We start from the raw sequence: 18,751 nt of genomic DNA on the forward strand, positions 1-18,751 counted from the left end.
CCAGTTCAGGGTTTGAAAGCAAACTCCTGGACAATGAAACTGGAAACTCTCTTCAATGTAACTTTAGCTGCTCAGTACAGACAGCAAAAGGTAGTAGTCTGTTTTCTGCAAGCTTAAGTAACTCTTCAAATTATTGGGGTGGAAACTGGAAGAGATTTGCCTGCCTGAGTTTCCTACAAGCTCTACCTCAAAATTTTGCTTGAGTTGAAGTTCCTGAGGCACGTTATCAAAGCCCAATGCCAAGTTACAAACGCTGTGACTGGATAACACATGTTTACACAGAATATCAGACAGTATTTTTAAAGGTAAATAAATTTATTATTTACAATATTCTTGTCAGGTACACAACATTTTACATGTACAGTATATTAACACCAATGCAACAGAAATGAAAAACGGGTCAGATCCTTTCAAAAGGTTTTATTTGTGTCTTAACTGTGAAGGTTAGGAAATGCAATATCTTCACTATTGACTGTGTGCCAGTGCACTGTTACTCCAGTTTAGTTAACAGCAACTCAACCTTTGTCAGCTACTGGAGAGAGTGCCCAACACGGGGCAAATTAGTGTCCTTGTGTCTCCAGTGTATGTGTTATTGGCATGCTCTTTAGAAAACTCAAGTATTATAAACTATACAGAGATGAGAGGGAGGGCTAAATGCTTTTAAATGCTTCAGTGTGGTAGTGACAGATATTGAAAGATTTCCATGGGAATCTGATCCCTACCTGTATCCTTGTTAATGCCTAAAAGTAATATCAAATGTATTTACATGTTAATAGTACTGCCAAGCAGTGTACTGCAGCTCTACACAATACCATAGCACAACTTTCAGCAAGCTCCTCCAATGTGAAGTGTCTCCTGGTGGCATGGCAGTCCCTACTTGACCACACTCCATTGATAATACAGTATCTCACTGTTAACACCAACATACAGCAGGAGTTTGCACAGATACTGGTCCTATTTGCCTAGTTGGTGCACTAAGTTGCAATACTGTCCGTAAGTAGCTACAGTAGCTTTGCTATTTTACAACAACTCTAGGCATCATCCTAGTTTATACTGCAGTCAGATGCAATATTTTGGGTCAGCATCAAAGTCAACCTTTCATACAGTTTTGCTCATTAATGGTCATACCATCTTGCTCTTTCACTGATGGAAAAACAAGGATCTGTGAGAATGTGGTAGTACATTGCATCAAGAGGCTATGTTCTAGATGATGGAATAATAATCAGCGTCGGCATTGCTTGGCTGCAAGTCTTTCTTTTGGTAGTAGTCAAAGTTCTTTGGTCCATGGTGACCAGATGAATGAAGGGAACACACAAAGGCCCTGAGATTAAACAGAACTAATAGACGTACAATATAGATTAGTGTACTTGAACACATGAATAAGCACTAATACAAATCACTAAACTGCTTGTACTTCAATCCATACAAGCAGGAATCATTTTAATGGGTAAAAATTTTTGATTGAAATTATATATATATAATTTTTTTTTTTGTTAACACAACATAACATTTGCTCATATGTTTCATCTCTGACGAATCTTCTATGTTCAGCTTATTGAAAAACGTCTATTGGTATCTTTGCAAAACAGGTATGTAGCAATGTATTGTCAAATGTAGGACCATGCTCTATAAACTGTTAATATGTGAAGAAGAAAAAAAAAAAGCTGTTCCTCTTAAGACACCCTAAACGAACTGTACATTTCCAGAAAACTAGTAGAAAGTATCATTCTTTAGAACACTTTTATTGTAAAAGTTATTATCATTCAAATTGCACCTGATGTCTAACACTCAGATGAAGTGTTCAATTCAAGTAATTTACAATCAAACAAACAAACAAAAAAAAGCTTTCCCTTTTGTTGCAGAAGCTTTTAAAAACAAATAATAAAAAAAAAACTTCACTTTGGAGATGTCTCCAATTCAAACCTTGGCATTCAGGGAATACAAATGGTTTCTGGGGACAATCCATATTCACTAACGTTCCACCAAACTGGCCAAGTGAAGGCACCAACAGGAAGTTATCTTTCAGCCTCCACCACTAACACATAGTAGCATATTTTTATTGGCAACACAGTGTCAATAAACAAACCCTAGAAGCCCAGGGCTGCTTCCTGCTTGAGGTTTGACTGGATTCATAAAATCGCACTACGATTTCACAGCGAAGCATCAACAGCAGTGACTCTGAATTGAAGGTTGCCATCTAGTGGACTGATAAAACAATCATAATAACAGTGAACCTGACAACTGTCTCTCTGTGCAGGAAACAATCTGTCTAAAGAGTATTACCTTTTCAAGCTGCACTGATGCTGTTCCCATTATGCAGCAGCCAATGTAAACCCCTCAACCCTGCCTTGGACAATGTAGGGTATTAGCTGGGGATCCACTCCCATATCCTACCTTTGGGAATGAGAGTATCGTGACTCACAGTTGGGGGGTTATTTTGCCTCCTAGATTACACATCACTGTAGGAATTTCTAGGGTTATACAGTTTCTAGTAGTACTGGTTTGTAAATCATTATTTTCTCTGACCCTGGCTGTTACTTATCAGCAAGACTTTTTTTCCCACAGTCAACAAATAATAGTTCAGACCATTTGCAAGCATGTTTGCAAATGTTTTTCTTTTTTCTTTTCAGAGGTCCCCCCCAAGGGACGGCTAGACAGTGCCAGGACTTTTCTGCAGGAATATTAAACGGTCACTGGTTCCACTGGGCACTCACTGAACTGGGGTGTGAAACAGTTTATCTTCCTTGTATACCTGGTTTCAGTACAATCTAGTGGGACCTGGAGGCAGAACAGCTGCATTGTTAAGCACATATCTCACCGCAGGCACTTCTTGGAAGTTCAGTAGGGTTCTGTGAAGGGGCCGTCAACAGCCAACCAATCAAGTGCCCCCGAGCACCGTCAGGCTCTTTGAACCTTCCATCTCCATCACTGTAGTGAACACTCCATCGCAGCCTTCAAGCCATGGGGTATCTGTCGGTCTCCTTCTCAAAGTCATAGTACCCCATTTCTTTCATGGCCTCCTCAGACAGTTTGGAAATGTCTTGTGTGTTGTCAGGGTTTTCGGATTCAGTGTAATCATAGGAATTATCTTCCTCATAGTCTTCCTGACCCTCCATGTCAGGGTTTTCAGAGCTGTTCATGTCCAGAATGTCTAGAAGGTAAAAAAAATAAATAAATAAACACAGACGTTAACTCTCAGACAGCTGGGATTTTAAACATTTAATGACATTAAAAGAGGCCATACACAGATTTTCTTTGTGAGGAAAGCACAACTTCATTATAGTTGTGTCATTACAGAAACTGACATGCAAGGGGCACATGCACCTTTGAGTTCATTTTAATACTATGTCTCTGCAAGTAACACATCATTACCCCCATGCTGCAGTGGATACTAATCTGATTGCTCAATAATAATGACCTTGCCCATCCAGAGAGATGTCCACGATGCCATGCTTGACCTTCATGTGTCGGCTCAGGTTGCCTTTCAGGTTGAATTTACTGGAGCAGTACGGGCACTTGAAAGGCTTGCTGCCTGCATGGAGGTGCATGTGGCCCAGGAGGTTGTACATTCGGTTAAAGGACTTTCCACAGACCTATACAAATATATATACACACATATTGTTAGGCTATCAACAACAACAACAATAATAATAATAGGTTAGTCTATTTAAGGGATCTTGGCTCGGCTAGTTTTTTTCTAGCTAAAATGATAACTCCTAACATCAGTAAAGTTAAAATAATTAATAAATAAATAGATTTTCAGATGCCTTAAATCCCTATCCCTAGCTAGTTTTCCAGGATTCCTTTCGCTCTGGACATACCTGGCTAGCATGTGTCGTAGTAACACAGCTCATAAAGGTCATACAGGAGTCAGTGCTAGGGTACAAACCCTTTCTTGTAGCTCACTGACATGGTGTGTTCTCTGCTTGTACTGCACCAGGTTGTTACAGTGCTGTAACTCAGGAGCCTTACCTTGCATTTGAAAGGTTTGACAGGTAAGTGGACAATCATGTGTGTCTTGAGCGTCTGTTTCTGAATAAAGGTTTTAAAGCAGATGTGGCACTGGTAGGGCCGCACGCTGGCGTGAATTAGCATGTGCCTCTTCAGGTTGGCCGACAGCGTGAACTCTCGTGAGCACACGTCACATTTGAATTCTTTTACACCCTAGAACAACAAAGCACAAATGTTCCGATGTCTTAAAGGTAAAAAGCAGGTTAATTGCACCACACAGAAAGAGAAGCACTGTATCATGGTTAGTGTACATTAAAACAAGACAATTCCTTTAGTACTGGACTGAAGTCTAACAAATCAGCACAACACACTAATGTACTGCATGTGTTCAGGGTTACATTCTAGACTTAGGATGCAGAACAATAGTGCTGCAGCCAGGGCTCTGGATGGTGCTGCAGTCGCCCTGGAATATCCATAGCTGCGGCTCCATCGTGTGTGAGAGTGCTGAATCTGCACTGGCAATTATTTGAACAAGACACAAGGGGGAGCAAGCTTAGTCAACAGCAATGGAATGGACTACATTAAAAACGAAAGAGGAAGCTTCCCACGACCCAAATCCTGTTTAGCAAAAAAAGTAAACAGTGTTGTTCTTTTTTCTCCCGTTTGTTTAGAGATCCCAGTAGTTTTATAGTTCTTTTTTTTAAAGTTGTGTGTAGAACTTAAAACAAATAAAATAAATGCAAAGCTTTCTTTTGACATTCCCAGTAGATTCATGATAATTATGAAACCAATCAGATCCACACTCCCCTCCTCCAAGTTTCCATGAGGCCTACAGATCCTCCCCCACGCAGCGTCTTTATTAACTGATCAAGTGGGAACGGCTGGGCCCCTCAGTCAGTTTAATATGCAAGCCAGCTAGTCACCCAGGGGGGCAGTCAATCACACCATTGCAGGACAGTGACCCCCAGCTGTGGAGTATCAAACCCGCTAACAAACTGCATTCTGATACAGATACCAGCCCTGCCAGCCCAGCCAGCCGTGCAGGCACACAGGCTACTGACCATACAATGCAAGAGGAGGATTTATACTTCGTCAAGAGAATCTCTAAATATGACATGAGAGATATCAGTAAGTAAGTAAGTAGGTGGTCTCCAGCATCCCAGGAGACCAGAAGAAGGAAGTGTTACAACAACACAGGCAGTAATCATTTACCAGCATTTTTAATAAAGCCATTTTTTACCACTATTAAGTCTGGTAGCAAGATATCATTAGCTATGATTAAATACTAAACCCAAGGCCATATTTATAAAATGCAGCGTGCATTTCTAGCAGTAGGTTTTAGTAACTATATATTTTTTTAAGCTCCTAAACTTATTTAAAAAGTAGACCATTTCAGTTTTATCTCCACTACATGGAAGATGCAGCCTTGGAAGCAGCCTCACCTTGTGTGTGAGCGCGTGCTGTTTCAGGTGGTGGATCTGGGAGAACTCCATGCCGCACTCGCTGCAGACGAACGGCCGGATGTTCTGGTGCTTCATCAGGTGGTTCTGCAGCTGGCTGCGGTAGTGGAAGGACTTGCTGCACTCTGAGCACTCGTAGGAGGTGGGGCCCTGGTGCGTTGCCAGGTGCCTCTTGAGCTGGCTCAGCGCGGGGAAGTCCAGCCCACATTCCACGCACACGTGGCAGTGCCCGTTCTCGTGTTTCGTCTCGTGGGCTTTCAGCTCGCTGGGGTAAGCGAAGCCGCGCCCGCAGAAGCAGCAGCTGTAGGGCTTGATGTCCGTGTGCTGCAGCATGTGCCTCTTGAGGTGGCTGGTCTGAGTGAAGGCCTTTTTGCAGACGTCGCACTTGTGCGGCCGGGTGCCCTGGTGGGTGAGGAGGTGCGTCTGCAGGTGGCTGGGCTGCTTGAAGAGCTTGCCGCAGTGCGGGCACTCGTGGGGCTTGATGCCGCTGTGGCCCAGGATGTGCGTGACCAGGTTGTACTTGGAGGTGTAAGACTTGTCACACATGCGGCACTTCCAGCGCTTCAGCCCTTCACCCATGTCGACGCAGTAGGACTCGTCGATCTGCACGTTGATGTCCAGCCGGTCGATCTGCACCCGCCGGTTGTGCTGAGCGTTTCCCTCGCTGTCCGTCTGTTCCTGCCAGCTCATATTCTGGCTGTTCTCATCAAACTCACCCTCCGGCCCAGCCGCCTCCCCGGACTCATACCCCACTTCGCTGGGCTCGAAGTACTGGCTCAAGACAGGGCTGTCCTGGCTCTCTTCGCTGGGTTCAGAGTGGTCCTTATTCTCCTCCTCCTCCTCCTCCTCCTCCTCAAGTCTGGTTTTCCCGTCCTTGCAGCTGGGACAGCAGTTCCCGTTCTGCTTGTGCTTGTGACGTGTTACAGGAGTGACTAGGTGTGGAGGATTGCTTTTGAAGCAGCACAGGTCGATCATTTTCATCCCGTCCCCAGTGCCAGGGCTGGCTGGTTTCTGGTTGCAGTCTGTTTTAGCGCAGCCCTCTCCTTTGACCTTCAGGGCCTCCTCCGAGTCCAGACCTTCAGACCCCGAGGACTCCTCCCGCTTTCTTTTCCCTTTCCCTTTCGGGCCGGGTTTCCTCCTCTCCTCTGCGTTCGGGCCCTCCCCGTCCTCTGGCTCTGGAAGGTAGTCTCCATTGGCTCCGATGAGCTGGTCAGTAAAACCGTATTCCAGTTCCTCCGGCTGTGGAGGAGGGGACTCTTTGGGTTCTCCGGTGTAGAAGCCATTGGGGGCTATGGTGGCTCCAAACACTTCGTTCTGAGAAATCAAGCCTAAAACAGCTGCCTGCGCCAGGGAAAGCACGACCACTGGGTCTGTCTGAGTTCCACTATTGATCAACTGTTCCATGACTTCGGTGTAACATCTAGTCAGCCTACCGTCTTCCTCCTTCAAGCAAAAAAAAAAAAAAAAGAAAAAAGTTAGGCTCACAATAAGATAGATTTGCAACTCTCAATTCAAAAGGCGTTCACTCCACACTAACTAATTCAAGCCCCCCTCATTATATGAAATTGGGTTTGATATCTTGTGGACGTATTACTTCTATATTCTAAATATCAAATGGTTTTCTCAGCAGCAGTAACCCAGAGACTCTGTGAGTATCGAGTCTCTCTTACTGAGAACAGAAAACACATTTGTTTAGCACTGCAGGACAGGGCTGACACTAGCTAGGACTTCCTTCCTGCACACTAAAAATGAAAATACAATCCCACTCCAACCAGGAAGCCAATTTCCTTAAGAAATCCAGATGCCATCCTGTTAATTTAATAATGCAGCCAAGACTCATGTAAACAGCCACAACCAATAATGAACTTATTCAAATACGTTTAAAATGATATGACACGTCAATGTTAACTGCACAAGAAGCATGGGAAAGCAAAGCACAATATGTGGAGTTCTGCCTCCCTGCAGCGACTGAGCGCCCAACAGGAAATCTGTCAATAAAATACAGAACGCAACAGTCTTTAATGCCTTTAATGTGCCCTTGAGCTGATGTAAAATGCTTAACACGGTCACACATGGTGAAGGCTTAAAACCTAGCGTGATGCCCCGAGCATCATTGCAATGCTGAAACACAAAAACAGAACCCTGACAAAAACCTCAACATAGAATACTCTGTGACTCGTTTGAATTGTTGTTCCTGAATGTGGTAATACTGCCTGGATTTCTGAACATGCTGCAGTAGAATTGTGTATTCCATTAGGTTCCATTAGGTTCTGCTCCTTTAAAAAGTAGATGCGATACATCCTTCTCCATCTAATAATACCGTACAAGAGTCTGCCCCTTACCACTGGATTTCCTTATTGTGAAATTCTATGATGCTGTAAGACCCCATCAACACAAATGGATAGAAATTAGTTCCTAATGATTTGTTTTTGGAAGAAGGAAGGTGGTCCCAGTGCTTTATAATTAGGGAGGGCTGTATGTGCTTCCACACATACTGTACTAGGCAAGTTTGAAGATACCATTTTACTCAGTGGGGGAGGAGGCTCCCTCACTGTAGATTGTGCAGCTAGCTCTCTGTACTACTGCCACTTAAAATATTCTGCCAAAGGAGAACAGAAAGTAAATAAATAAGAATTGAGAATCATTTAGCAAAACAATACAACAACAAAATCAATAATGTAAGCATGCCAGAAGAAACGGGTGTATAAGAGGGGTTCAGAAAGAGAGACTTATCAGGTAAAAAGGAGAGCGAGAGAGAGAGAGAGCGCAGAGGAAAAGGGAGAGAAAAAAATAAGAAAAGGGAGGGTAGAAAAGAGTGAGAGGGGGAGGAGGGAGAGAGAGAGAGCAGACGATAACGTAAGAAAGAGGGGGAGAGGAAGAAAAGAGGAGGCTGGGAGATTGTGTGAAAGAAGGGAGGGCAAGAGAGGGGGAAGGGAGAGATGGAAAGAAAAGAGACAGCAAAGAAGAAAGGGAGAGAGAGAGAGAGAGAGAGAGAGAGAGAGAGAGAGAGAGAGAGAGAGAGAGAGAGAGAGAGAGGAGGAATGGTGGGGGAGGGAGAAAAGGAAAGAGGGGGAAGGGATAGAGATAGAGTTAGAATGAGAGAGAAGGCGAGAACAAAAACAAGGGAGTGAGGGAGCGAGCAACTGACAGTAAATGAAAAAAATGAACCCCTTAACCCCCGACCATTTCAAGACTAAATAGAATGTGAGATTAAGACTTAGCAAAGCAAAGTACAGCTACAGCCAAAAGTTTTGCATCACCCCATAACATTTGACAAATTTATACAAATAGAGTCAAATGAAACCTGCTGAATAATGTTACGTTTTACCATTTTGAATTACATACCACTTTGTAGTTTTACATATACTTGAAAAATGTGGCATTTCAAAATCTAACATGAAATACCGTACTACTATTATAGCTTCCGGTAGACTTTTGCAATATAATAAAGTTTCTAAATTATGGTCATATAATTGTGTATACATACATATATATATATATTATAAATATATATATATATATATATATATATATATATATATATATATATATATAATATATATATATAACACATACATTTTTATGTCTCAATCCTAAAATTCTAGGTGATGCAAAACATTTGGCCATAGCTGTAAAAATAATATAATCAATGAAAGTACAGAGTAAATGTGGACATACAGCTGAGGATAAAATGGGTGGGGTGAGGGAGACAGCAGAGAGAATGAAGAAACAAAAGACAGAGATGAAAGGGGAAGAAAAGTAGAGAAGAAACCACAAGGGGTATGGATCATATAACACAACACACTGTACTGTGAGAAAAACAAAAAAACAACACATAAACACTGGCACTGTTCCACCGCAGACATTAACACCTGTTCATTCCAAATCTTAAGTGGAGCACAGATAGAGAGGGTGACGGAGTGGAATTTGGGAAACTAACCCCCCTGGTGTCAAGACAAAAATAGGTGTAAAGACTTCAGATCTCTCTCTCTCTCACCTTCTTACCTCTTTTTGATCCTTTTGTTTCCCAGACATGGACTCAGGTAAAGCCCACCTAGTCCTACCATAATACAAGTGAATGGGGAGAGGAAACCAGGAGCCCCTTAACCCTACAGGGGTGTACAGCAGGGTTAAGAGACGTCCCCGGAGTGAAAGAAAACATCTGGAAAACTAAGAGCTGCACAACAATGACAGGCGCCAGGGAACTCTTACGCAGATTAAAGGAGATTCTTATTTCATGACTTATTCACCTTTAAAAAAAAAGAGAACCGAGAAGGAAACTAAAATAAAATTAAACCTGAAGGGGTACATGACTCATATCAAAAAGAGTTACTTCTCTTGGGAACTCCCAGACTTGAAGCTGCCGGTGTACTAGTACAGGTAGCCCAACTACAGCTCGAGTACTCCTAGCACGTGAACAACGAGATCTTACATTCCTGGATGTAGAACAGCAGAAACAGTCTACCCAAAAACCTTTAGGAAAATAAGAACTTTTACAATGAGCTGAAGCGCTATAAGACCAGACAAAAACAGCTGTTTCAGCAAGTGCATGCATGATTATTACACTCATTTTAACTGACGTGTTTGCGTTTAGTGTTACCTTAACAAAAAACGTCATCTATTATTAGCTGATCTTTCACACAAGCTATCTGCATTCAGTATTCTTTACAGCCACACACGCAATGAGCATTCAAGGAAACATGAGACAATTCGATTAACTGTGGGAAAGGGCATTTTAGGAATATATAAATCCATGAAACAGCCTAGAAATGTGGAGAGATTTTTATTAAGATTTGAATTGGGCCAACAGCCACAATTTTCCACCTGATGGGGAGAAAAGCAGTACTAGTAAAATATAATTAGAAAAGACACGCAAAGAGAGAGAGATGGTGGTGCAAGCAAGCCCCCCCAGGATGCATGCCTGCTCAGTACAGAGTCCCTGTGTTTACAGTAATAATTATACATTCTGGGGATTTGGATTTTCTTACGGGCAGTGCTGAATAGAAATGAGGTTGTCTGAAGAACACTTCTGGGGTTACAAATCATTCTCTTTATTATCTGTGTGCACATTTTTTACATGTTCATACTAAAGATGAGCTGGGAAAGACTGTACAAATACTGTTGTGGAGACTTAGGTTGCACTGTACTGTTATTGTCTATATGCAATCCAAAGTCAAACTAATTTATTAGGCTCCATTTGCCCAGTCTAGGATTATTGAACAAAGCAACATTAATGAGTACCGCTGATGGACAGCCGAAGACACTGCACTGACCTTGGCTTTGCACACGCAAATGGTCAAGGGCTATCCTGAGTAAAAAAAGTCTTCAAACAGTAAAACTGCAGAACAGTTCCTTCATAGTTTGAGTTTGCCTCTAGGAAAACCAGCTACAGTAGGGGAACTAATTAAGCCAAAAAACACAGGAATGCTCAATAAATAAGAAACTCCACAGCTTGAATTAAGACGTCACACAGTACATGACAAATTGAACTTCTTACTTTATACGGTATGCAAGACAGAAACAATTGTGTTGGACAGATCGAAAGTAGAGGGACCAGAATGCAGTGAGATATTGTAGTTATAATTGTGTTTATAGCAATCAGAAAATCAATGTGATGACTATATGCAGAATTCACAATCAAAAGCTGTACTGTAAACCACATAACAATGTGTGTGTGCGAGAGAGAGAGAGAGAGAGAGAGAGATCTACCCGAGTAACCATCACTGCACAAAGGGATTCAGAAATCCCAATGCGAGTGAATACCAGCAGATAAAGATGAAAAAGGTGCAGCCAACAATGGGGTGGGGAACAGAAAAAATGAAAGAACAAATGGAATTAAAAGGAGAGAAGGAAAACATGAAACCTCTGGAGATTTGACCAAGACAAAAAAACAAAAAAACAAATCCACAACTCAATTAAATGTGAGTGGGGAAAAATTCTCTCAGTAAAACGCCACGGTTGCACAATTGCATCAATCCTTTGTAACCCTTCTGAGCAGGACTGTCACTACTGCAGTAGGTAGGCCAAGCGTTCTGTCACGCTGGCGATATTTAATACCATGATTTGTTTGGTACCAGGTTGAAATCGGTATTCAACATTTCTCTCAGTTCTAAACCTGTCTATGATGGAGAGTGTAGTCTACAGCAGTATTTAGCATCTTTTGCTTTTTCTCAAATATACCCTCTCCACAGGATATAGACTATCTGCTACCAACTCTTTCTAACTACAGTAGCTGAACTAATAACCACCTATAGTACCTAAAGGCAGCAGGGGTGGACATCAGCAATGGGAAAGACTGTATTTCTACTTCTACCTTTAATCACTTCTTTAGAGTCTTTAAAACTGGAATCCTTTGTCTCTGGTGGTACCTTCTTCCCGTTTCCATGGAAACTCATCTCTCTGCTCTGTATACAGCATCTCCCCTCTCCGCTTCTCTCTCTCTCTCCTTTCTCTTATCTTCCTCATCTCTTTCATCTCTGCCTCTCTCTCTTCCTTTCTCCTACACTCTCCTCAATTCCAGCTTTTATCTCTCCTCTTTTATCTGTCTTTCACCATTCTCCCCCCTTCAGTCCAGGATATTTCTCTCTCTCTCTCTCTCTCTCTCTCTCTCTCTAAAAGTTTCATCTGAAGAATGGCTGCTGCACTGAACCCCAGACACTCGGACAAACTTGGAAACATGTGTGCTCTCTACCGAGACATACAGTAAACAAAATGAGGCCTACTCAACCCAAAACCGACCGTTTTCAATGCATTCATTTTCCCTTCCACTGGTTGCCCTGCTGAATCACGTTTATAAATGTTGATCTGCATTAGGTGTTACCCTACTGATACTCTCCTTTGTATTCTACTAGCTGAAGGGTAGTACAGTATAGACTGTGCAGGCGCAATTGTCACAGTAGAGGAAGCCCTTTTTCCTTTCAACATGCCCTGTGAAGCCTTTGAACCTGGGCTCATGATGCACCTGTGCTGTGGCCTTTCCATCTAGTGGCAGCCGTGCTATGCATTGGTCCAGCCTTGCACCAGCAGCATGTGTAATACACTCCTTCAGCACTTAGTAGCTTTACAGAAAGACTACCCCATGAGAACTGATTCAACACTTAAATTCTGAAAAATAAACACAAAACAGGCAAAGATATACATATGTATTTTTTGAAGAAAACTGTTTTGAGTGGAATATCTCTCCTGAATTACTGGTCTGCAGACTAGAAAGGTATTTATCTTTCCTAGACCAGTACATACAGGGCAGGGCAGCAGTGTGGAGTAGTGGTTAGGGCTCTGGACTCTTGACCAGAGGGTTGTGGGTTCAATCCCCAGTGGGGGACACTGCTGTTGTACCCTTGAGCAAGGTACTTTACCTAGATTGCTCCAGTAAAAACCCAACTGTATAAATGGGTAATTGTATGTAAAAATAAATAAATAATGTGATATCTGTATAATGTGAAATAATGTATAATGTGATATCTTGTAACAATTGTAAGACGCCCTGGATAAGGGCGTCTGCTAAGAAATAAATAATAATAATAACATACTGTAGGTCTGCAGCGTTAAAACAGAAAAGTGCTTGTTATAGTGTAAGTGCTACATAAAATAATATCACCTTCCAGCATGCATTCCAGGACTGGGCAGTCTGAGAAGCCCCAAAATAATCTTTTACAACACCACCAGCAGTATTTTTCTAAAACCCAAGGTCAAAACGTAGATCTCGTACAGCAATTCCAGGCATAGATTTATAAATGCTGATGGAAAAAGCCTCCAGAATCGCTGGATCAGGATTGTACTGTACATGGATCAATCAAGCATTTTTCAGTGTGCTGAGTGCTGAGGTGGAAATACAGTCTCCTGTTTGATTTTTTTTCCAGATCTCTGCTGTTTTCTGGACAAGAGGACCAAGGGGTGGGGGGAGGTCTCTCCACAAGAGAGATGAACCTCATTCACAAGCCTGAAACCGGGGCTTTCTGTAGCATATCTGCAAGGTGCCTTTAGGCCTTTATGAGCACCGTTTTTTTTTTTTTTTTTTTAAGAGTTCTGAAAAATACACTTTAAATGGGAATCTGGGCAAATAGATATATGTAAAAAAAAAAAAAGTCAAATAGGGCCGCACTTAAAAGACTGGAGCAGGGCAAAAATATGACTGTTTTGATTATAATGAGGAGAGTGCGCAAAGGAGGTAAACAACTTCACGTTGAATATTTTGGTTTCTGTACGCGAGTGGGGGAATAAGAAGAATTTTTCTGCTGCAGCTGTGATTGAAACTAACCCCTCCCCCCACATCTCTTAAAATACCAGAACTATTCAGAAAAGAGAAGAAAGAGGAACTGAATAGGGGAGGAGAAGAAAATGGAGTCCCAAAGAAAAGAAAATAGCAGTGAAAAGCAGGAGAAAGAAAGAAAGAAAGAAAGAAAGAAAGAAAGAAATTGAAAACACTAGTGAATACTGTGCCAATGAAAGAGACCTGTGCTAAATGGGAGCACAAGCATAAAATAACCTCCATTTCATTGAAAATACAACTAAATTAAAAAAACACATCAATGCTCTGTATTTTTGATTACTTATTTTCATATTCTGAGATGCTTCCATTGAGGCCTTTTCTGTTACCTATTTTAATTACAGCAATGTAAGAATAAGGTGTGTTTGCATAATTACCAGTTGTGGTTCACCTTTCAAAGCTAGCTAGTGCAAATGGACCTTGACTTACACCTTCAGCGATGATCAGAAGCTTCTTAAAATGAACCCCAAGTTCAGACTCTACAGTTAGGCCCCTGTTTATTACCAGGATAGTGTGCATTGCAGATCATTCAGTATATTTCTAGAGAGAATGCATCTCATGCTGCCTGTAATAAAACAGCCCCTTCACCAGATGCACTTCTCTGTTTTAATAATACAGTACCATGTTATGCTACTATGAGTTATTGGAAAAGGTGAATATCATTAAACTGAATGCTGTTCATTAAGATAAGCAGTGCAGTACATGTGGAGCTGATCTAGACCCGTATGGTACTTCTGCACTGGCCAGCCTGCAATGAGTTTTTACTCAGCACAATGCAGCATCCTTCTCATCTCCTTTACACAACAGCCAGTAATTAACCCTGACTGGGCTGGTCTCCACGAGGCTCACTACACTCAACTCATTCCACGCACACTTTGATTTTTAACATGTATTCAATTACGTTTCCTTTTGATGATCCTTGGTAATAGGTTTATGGGTGGAATGACACACTTTGGTGTTGACTGCCAGCAGAATATAACATTCCCCCCCACACCCTGTAGTACAGTGTGGTACGCTGGTCCTTATACAACCAATCATAAACCCCCTACAGAGATGGCATCCTAGGACAAGGAAACGCTGGTCCCCCGGCAAGGACTCTTAAAGCTTCTCAGAACAAATGCATTACAGTACAAATTTGTGATAAGGCATTCCTGGGCTGTCAAATCAGAAATCCCCAAACACTCAAACCTGTCTTCCTTGTTTGGGTCAACAAAGTTCATGGTGATGTCACTGCAGGAGCAGCGGAGTTAGGAACCAGCTACAGCTACACTGCACCTCTGAAGTTCAGCATTCAAATACTATTAAAAAACTATTCCATGAAGCAAAAACACTAAAGAGTAAACATACAGCAATCCTGCTCCTTTGAGCTATCAAGTAAAGCATGCTTGATTACCGCTGGTACCATTTATACCGTAGTTTTATTACAGAAAACAAGATTCAGGTGCTCACTAACTGTTCACCCTTTGACCCTTGACACAGTACAAGTTCAACAGAAATTTGGAAACGAAAGTCGTACAGCACTTAGGGTGGTTATTTATATTAGTATCACGCAACGTTTAGTTCTGGGTGACTTATGTGGACAATGTATTTTAACCACAAACAAATTACAGAAACTTTGTACATGAACTTCAATTGGAAACAAACTTTTTTTTTTGTCAACAGAAGTTATCACGGCTTCGTTTGTGGATAAAACACAGCGGTACGAAGCAAGTGACATGCCAGTACGGCGTACAGTACAGTCGGCTACATCCAGCTTGCATTCGTTTCTGTTCTTCTTTCTCCTTCTCTCCATTTTTCCCTCAGACGCCATCTGTTTGTGGCATGAGGGAATGTGGAAATGAAAGAAAAGACGACATGTTGGCTGTGTAAGTACTGACCTAGTTCGTCTTTTTATAGAAAAATATACGCGACATATAGCCACAAAACACAAAAAAACAACCACGAAATCGTATAGACGACAGTCCCAAAAACACACAAGAGCAACTGAAATCAAAGGCGATTAAAAACAGAAGCATATTCCTTTAAAATAAAACTGAGCAGGCTCAGTTTTTTTTACCGTTTTGCTGGATTTCTCATTTATATCAAACCCATAAATAATAACCGTGCGGATATTGAACTCACCTGGTCCCGTGGGAGTATGTTTCTTTTGACTCTTCAGTTTCGTGATATACATACACCCGTTTAGCGAAGCGGACGCTCTCTTTCTGCCTGTGTGTATTGCAGGAAGGAAGAAGGGAATGAGATAGAGGGTGACGTGAATGAATAAACAGCTCCTCCTCATCGCCAGCACAGAGAAGAGAAGAGAAAACACACATAGGGGATTTTAATCTCCTTTGTTTTTCGCTTCCTATAAAAGTGTTTCGCCTTTTTTTCATTCAGCTAAGACGGGGTGCCTCGTACTGAGCAGGCGAAGGAGGAGGGGGGTCGCCCCACAGTAAAATCCCCTGACAGTTTTCATAACATTGCACCACCGTGTAAACTTGTACCCTTCCCCGGCCGAGGGGTACGTTTTACATTGTGCCCCCTCTATGTATGAGGCTTATTGTTCTCATATAACTTTGTTTATAAACACTGAACAAAAAACCAACCACACACTGTTATAAACAAAATATTACAAAAGGTACATGCACCACTTTAAACATATATTAGGCCTATAGATTGGGATTACTGAACTGAAACTACCAAGGGCACGTGTGTTGTATGGAAGTAGGTATGCACGCATGCATGCATGTATGTATGTATGTATGTATGTATGTATATTGTACATATAAAACAGAACAAAGTGAAGTGCAAGCTTCAGCTAATGTATATCTGTAATGCAACAGAAATGTGTTTTTGGTGTTCCTAGATAGTTCTATTGCGTGGATCTGTACTACAGGGCTATAGTGGACACAACCCACGTTTCTATATCAACACGATATGTGTAAATGTAGTACACGGAGATCCGCAGTCCCTGGGGCCCGAAAAGTTATAAAACAATTTGAATCTACTGTATAGTCTGTGCCGCTTTCAACGTTAGTTTTGAGGCAGCCCTTGACCTATGCTTAAACTCCCAATATTGTAAATCTTACACAGCTACGGGAATTAAATTATTCTGTAATCCCCCAAATACTCTGCTGAGATTCCCTCACTGTATACCACTGGCGTGCACAAACCAGCAGCACTTCATCGCTGCTAACTCGCAAGACTCCGACCACTCACGCCTCAGGACACAGAGAATTATATTTTCTTCGTCTCTCTGTACCCAGGAAATATTATAGAGGTCAGCTCAATTATAAAAGGCAACACGTCACATAAGGCTGTTTCAATTTAGCTGACTGCTATAAAAACGTGTCTCATGACACCTGAGTCCCACATACAAAGACCTCTAGATTAAATTCCTGACGTATCACCTGACACACCATTTTATTTTTTCCTTTTTTGGTCGGGGGAGGGGGGGGGGGGGGGGGGGGGATTGTAGGCAACCCTGTTGATTTATTTAATATCACAATACTACATATTTAATAGTTAAAGATTGACTATTTCCATGTGTTATTTACATGCTAATCCTTACCAGCGTGGAGCTGATATTACTAATCAAACTGTAAATAAATAAATACATAAATAAATACATAAATAAACAGAGGATTCATTCTTTATTGATCAAGAAACTCACTATAAAAAAAACCTTTCGGTCCTTCATCACACAAATGTGAATGTGTTTTGTAGGCAATTTGGTGCAAAATTTGCCTATGTGCAATGTTGATACCCAATACTATATAATACTGTGTGCCATAGAGAACTAATAATAATAATAATAATAATAATAATAATAATAATAATAATAATAATTGAATACGCGACATTAACCAGTCTGATCAAACATGCTGCTGCTTCTATAATATCCTTTATAATTCTCTCTCCGGTCACCATTGGGTTATACCATTCTCTCTCCCCCCCTCTTTCTAACGCTCATATTAAAGCAGCAGGAAGAGACGCGTTGGGTTTGCACACCCCCCCCCCCCCCCCATCTCATTGCAATAAGAGGCGGTCCTCGTGATTGGATGCGCTCCTTGTCGCGTGGGCCACGCCTCCGCGCGCTGCAGCTCTTTAAATTAACGGCACATTCTCCTCTTCGGAGTCTGACCGGGGTCGCTGAGAGGAGACGGGAGTGTTGAAAATATTAACATGTATGTCAGTGACATACAGCATACAGTACAACTGACTCCCACAGTACCCCCCAGGTTCTCAACTTGTGCTAAATAATATCCTAACACAATTTAATCAAATTCGAATAACAGTTTCTCTGTATATGTACAATAAATGTGTAAATGTGAAATAAGGCCGAGCACGGGGCTTCATCCTCCAGTACACCAGTCGCCGTGCGACATGCACCCACAGCGGATGAAAAAAACAAAACAAACACAAAAAAAAAACCTTTGGTGCCCAATTTTCAGGGTCGACACAAAAACGCCCAATCAGCCATTCCATCCCGATCTGGAATGAACCGCCCTGATACCTCTTACCAGAAATCAACACAGCGTCACACAATACATATTATATTGATCAAGTTATCACACACTATTACTCCGATATCATAAATAACTATTAACGAGAATTACACTTTATCAAGCGTCGAGGCAGAACGTCGAAAAGTCTTGTCTCATAAAATATTTGCATCGTTTGAGGTCAACACACAATCTCTGTCTGAGGCCGTTTCTTACCTAATAAAATGAAAGGCGTCCATTGAATTGGCCATCAAACTTCATCAATGAGAACCAGGCATTCGAATTAGACACCTGGAAATAAAGTTTTATAACTCTTTACAATCTCGGGGGGAAAATAAATGTAATTTGTAACATAACGAGCCCAGTGTTTCGAGAGAAATGAGCGGAATCGCGTGAGAACCATAGCCGTGAGCTCCCTCTCGTGGTGGGAGTGGCACCCTACACATATTTATCATTTTACTTTTAACCACAAGGGATCCGATTATCTGAATGACGTTCCAGTGATCATCATTAATTCTTTAGATTTGATTTGTGTTAAATGTTTGGTCCAGTCAAAGTTTTTTTTTAAGAGTCCACATCGTGTTATA

General features: G+C 41.7%; 1 protein-coding gene across 4 annotated transcripts; it reads right to left on the reverse strand.

Annotated features, from left to right (window-relative positions):
* Positions 1–296: 296 nt before the first annotated feature.
* On the reverse strand, positions 297–18,573 carry LOC117429622 (zinc finger protein 710-like). Of its 4 annotated transcripts, none has more exons than XM_058999112.1 (6): positions 18,381–18,573; positions 15,799–15,885; positions 5,394–6,854; positions 3,973–4,164; positions 3,419–3,593; positions 297–3,151 (listed from the first exon to the last, which is right to left on the reverse strand). In XM_058999112.1, exons 3-6 carry the CDS (start codon positions 6,813–6,815, stop codon positions 2,955–2,957), a joined length of 1,986 nt encoding a protein of 661 aa, XP_058855095.1. In that variant the 5' UTR covers positions 6,816–6,854; positions 15,799–15,885; positions 18,381–18,573; the 3' UTR covers positions 297–2,954. The 4 variants fall into 4 exon arrangements, with proteins under 4 accessions (XP_058855095.1, XP_058855094.1, XP_033905255.3 ...); XM_058999111.1 differs by lacking the exon at positions 18,381–18,573 and adding an exon at positions 16,809–16,933; XM_034049364.3 differs by lacking the exon at positions 15,799–15,885.
* Positions 18,574–18,751: the final 178 nt, after the last annotated feature.

Source organism: Acipenser ruthenus, chromosome 24, assembly GCF_902713425.1.
Source record: "Acipenser ruthenus chromosome 24, fAciRut3.2 maternal haplotype, whole genome shotgun sequence".
Lineage (NCBI taxonomy): Eukaryota > Metazoa > Chordata > Actinopteri > Acipenseriformes > Acipenseridae > Acipenser > Acipenser ruthenus.

Coding starts and splice junctions, on each gene's coding strand:
- LOC117429622 (XM_034049364.3), bottom strand. CDS start 6,815: ATGGAACAGTTGATCAATAGTGGAACTCAGACAGACCCAGTGGTCGTG. Junction 3,594..3,972: donor TCAAACCTTTCAAATGCAAG/GTAAGGCTCCTG, acceptor ATATTTGTATAG/GTCTGTGGAAAGTCCTTTAA. Junction 3,152..3,418: donor CATCTCTCTGGATGGGCAAG/GTCATTATTATT, acceptor TTTACCTTCTAG/ACATTCTGGACATGAACAGC.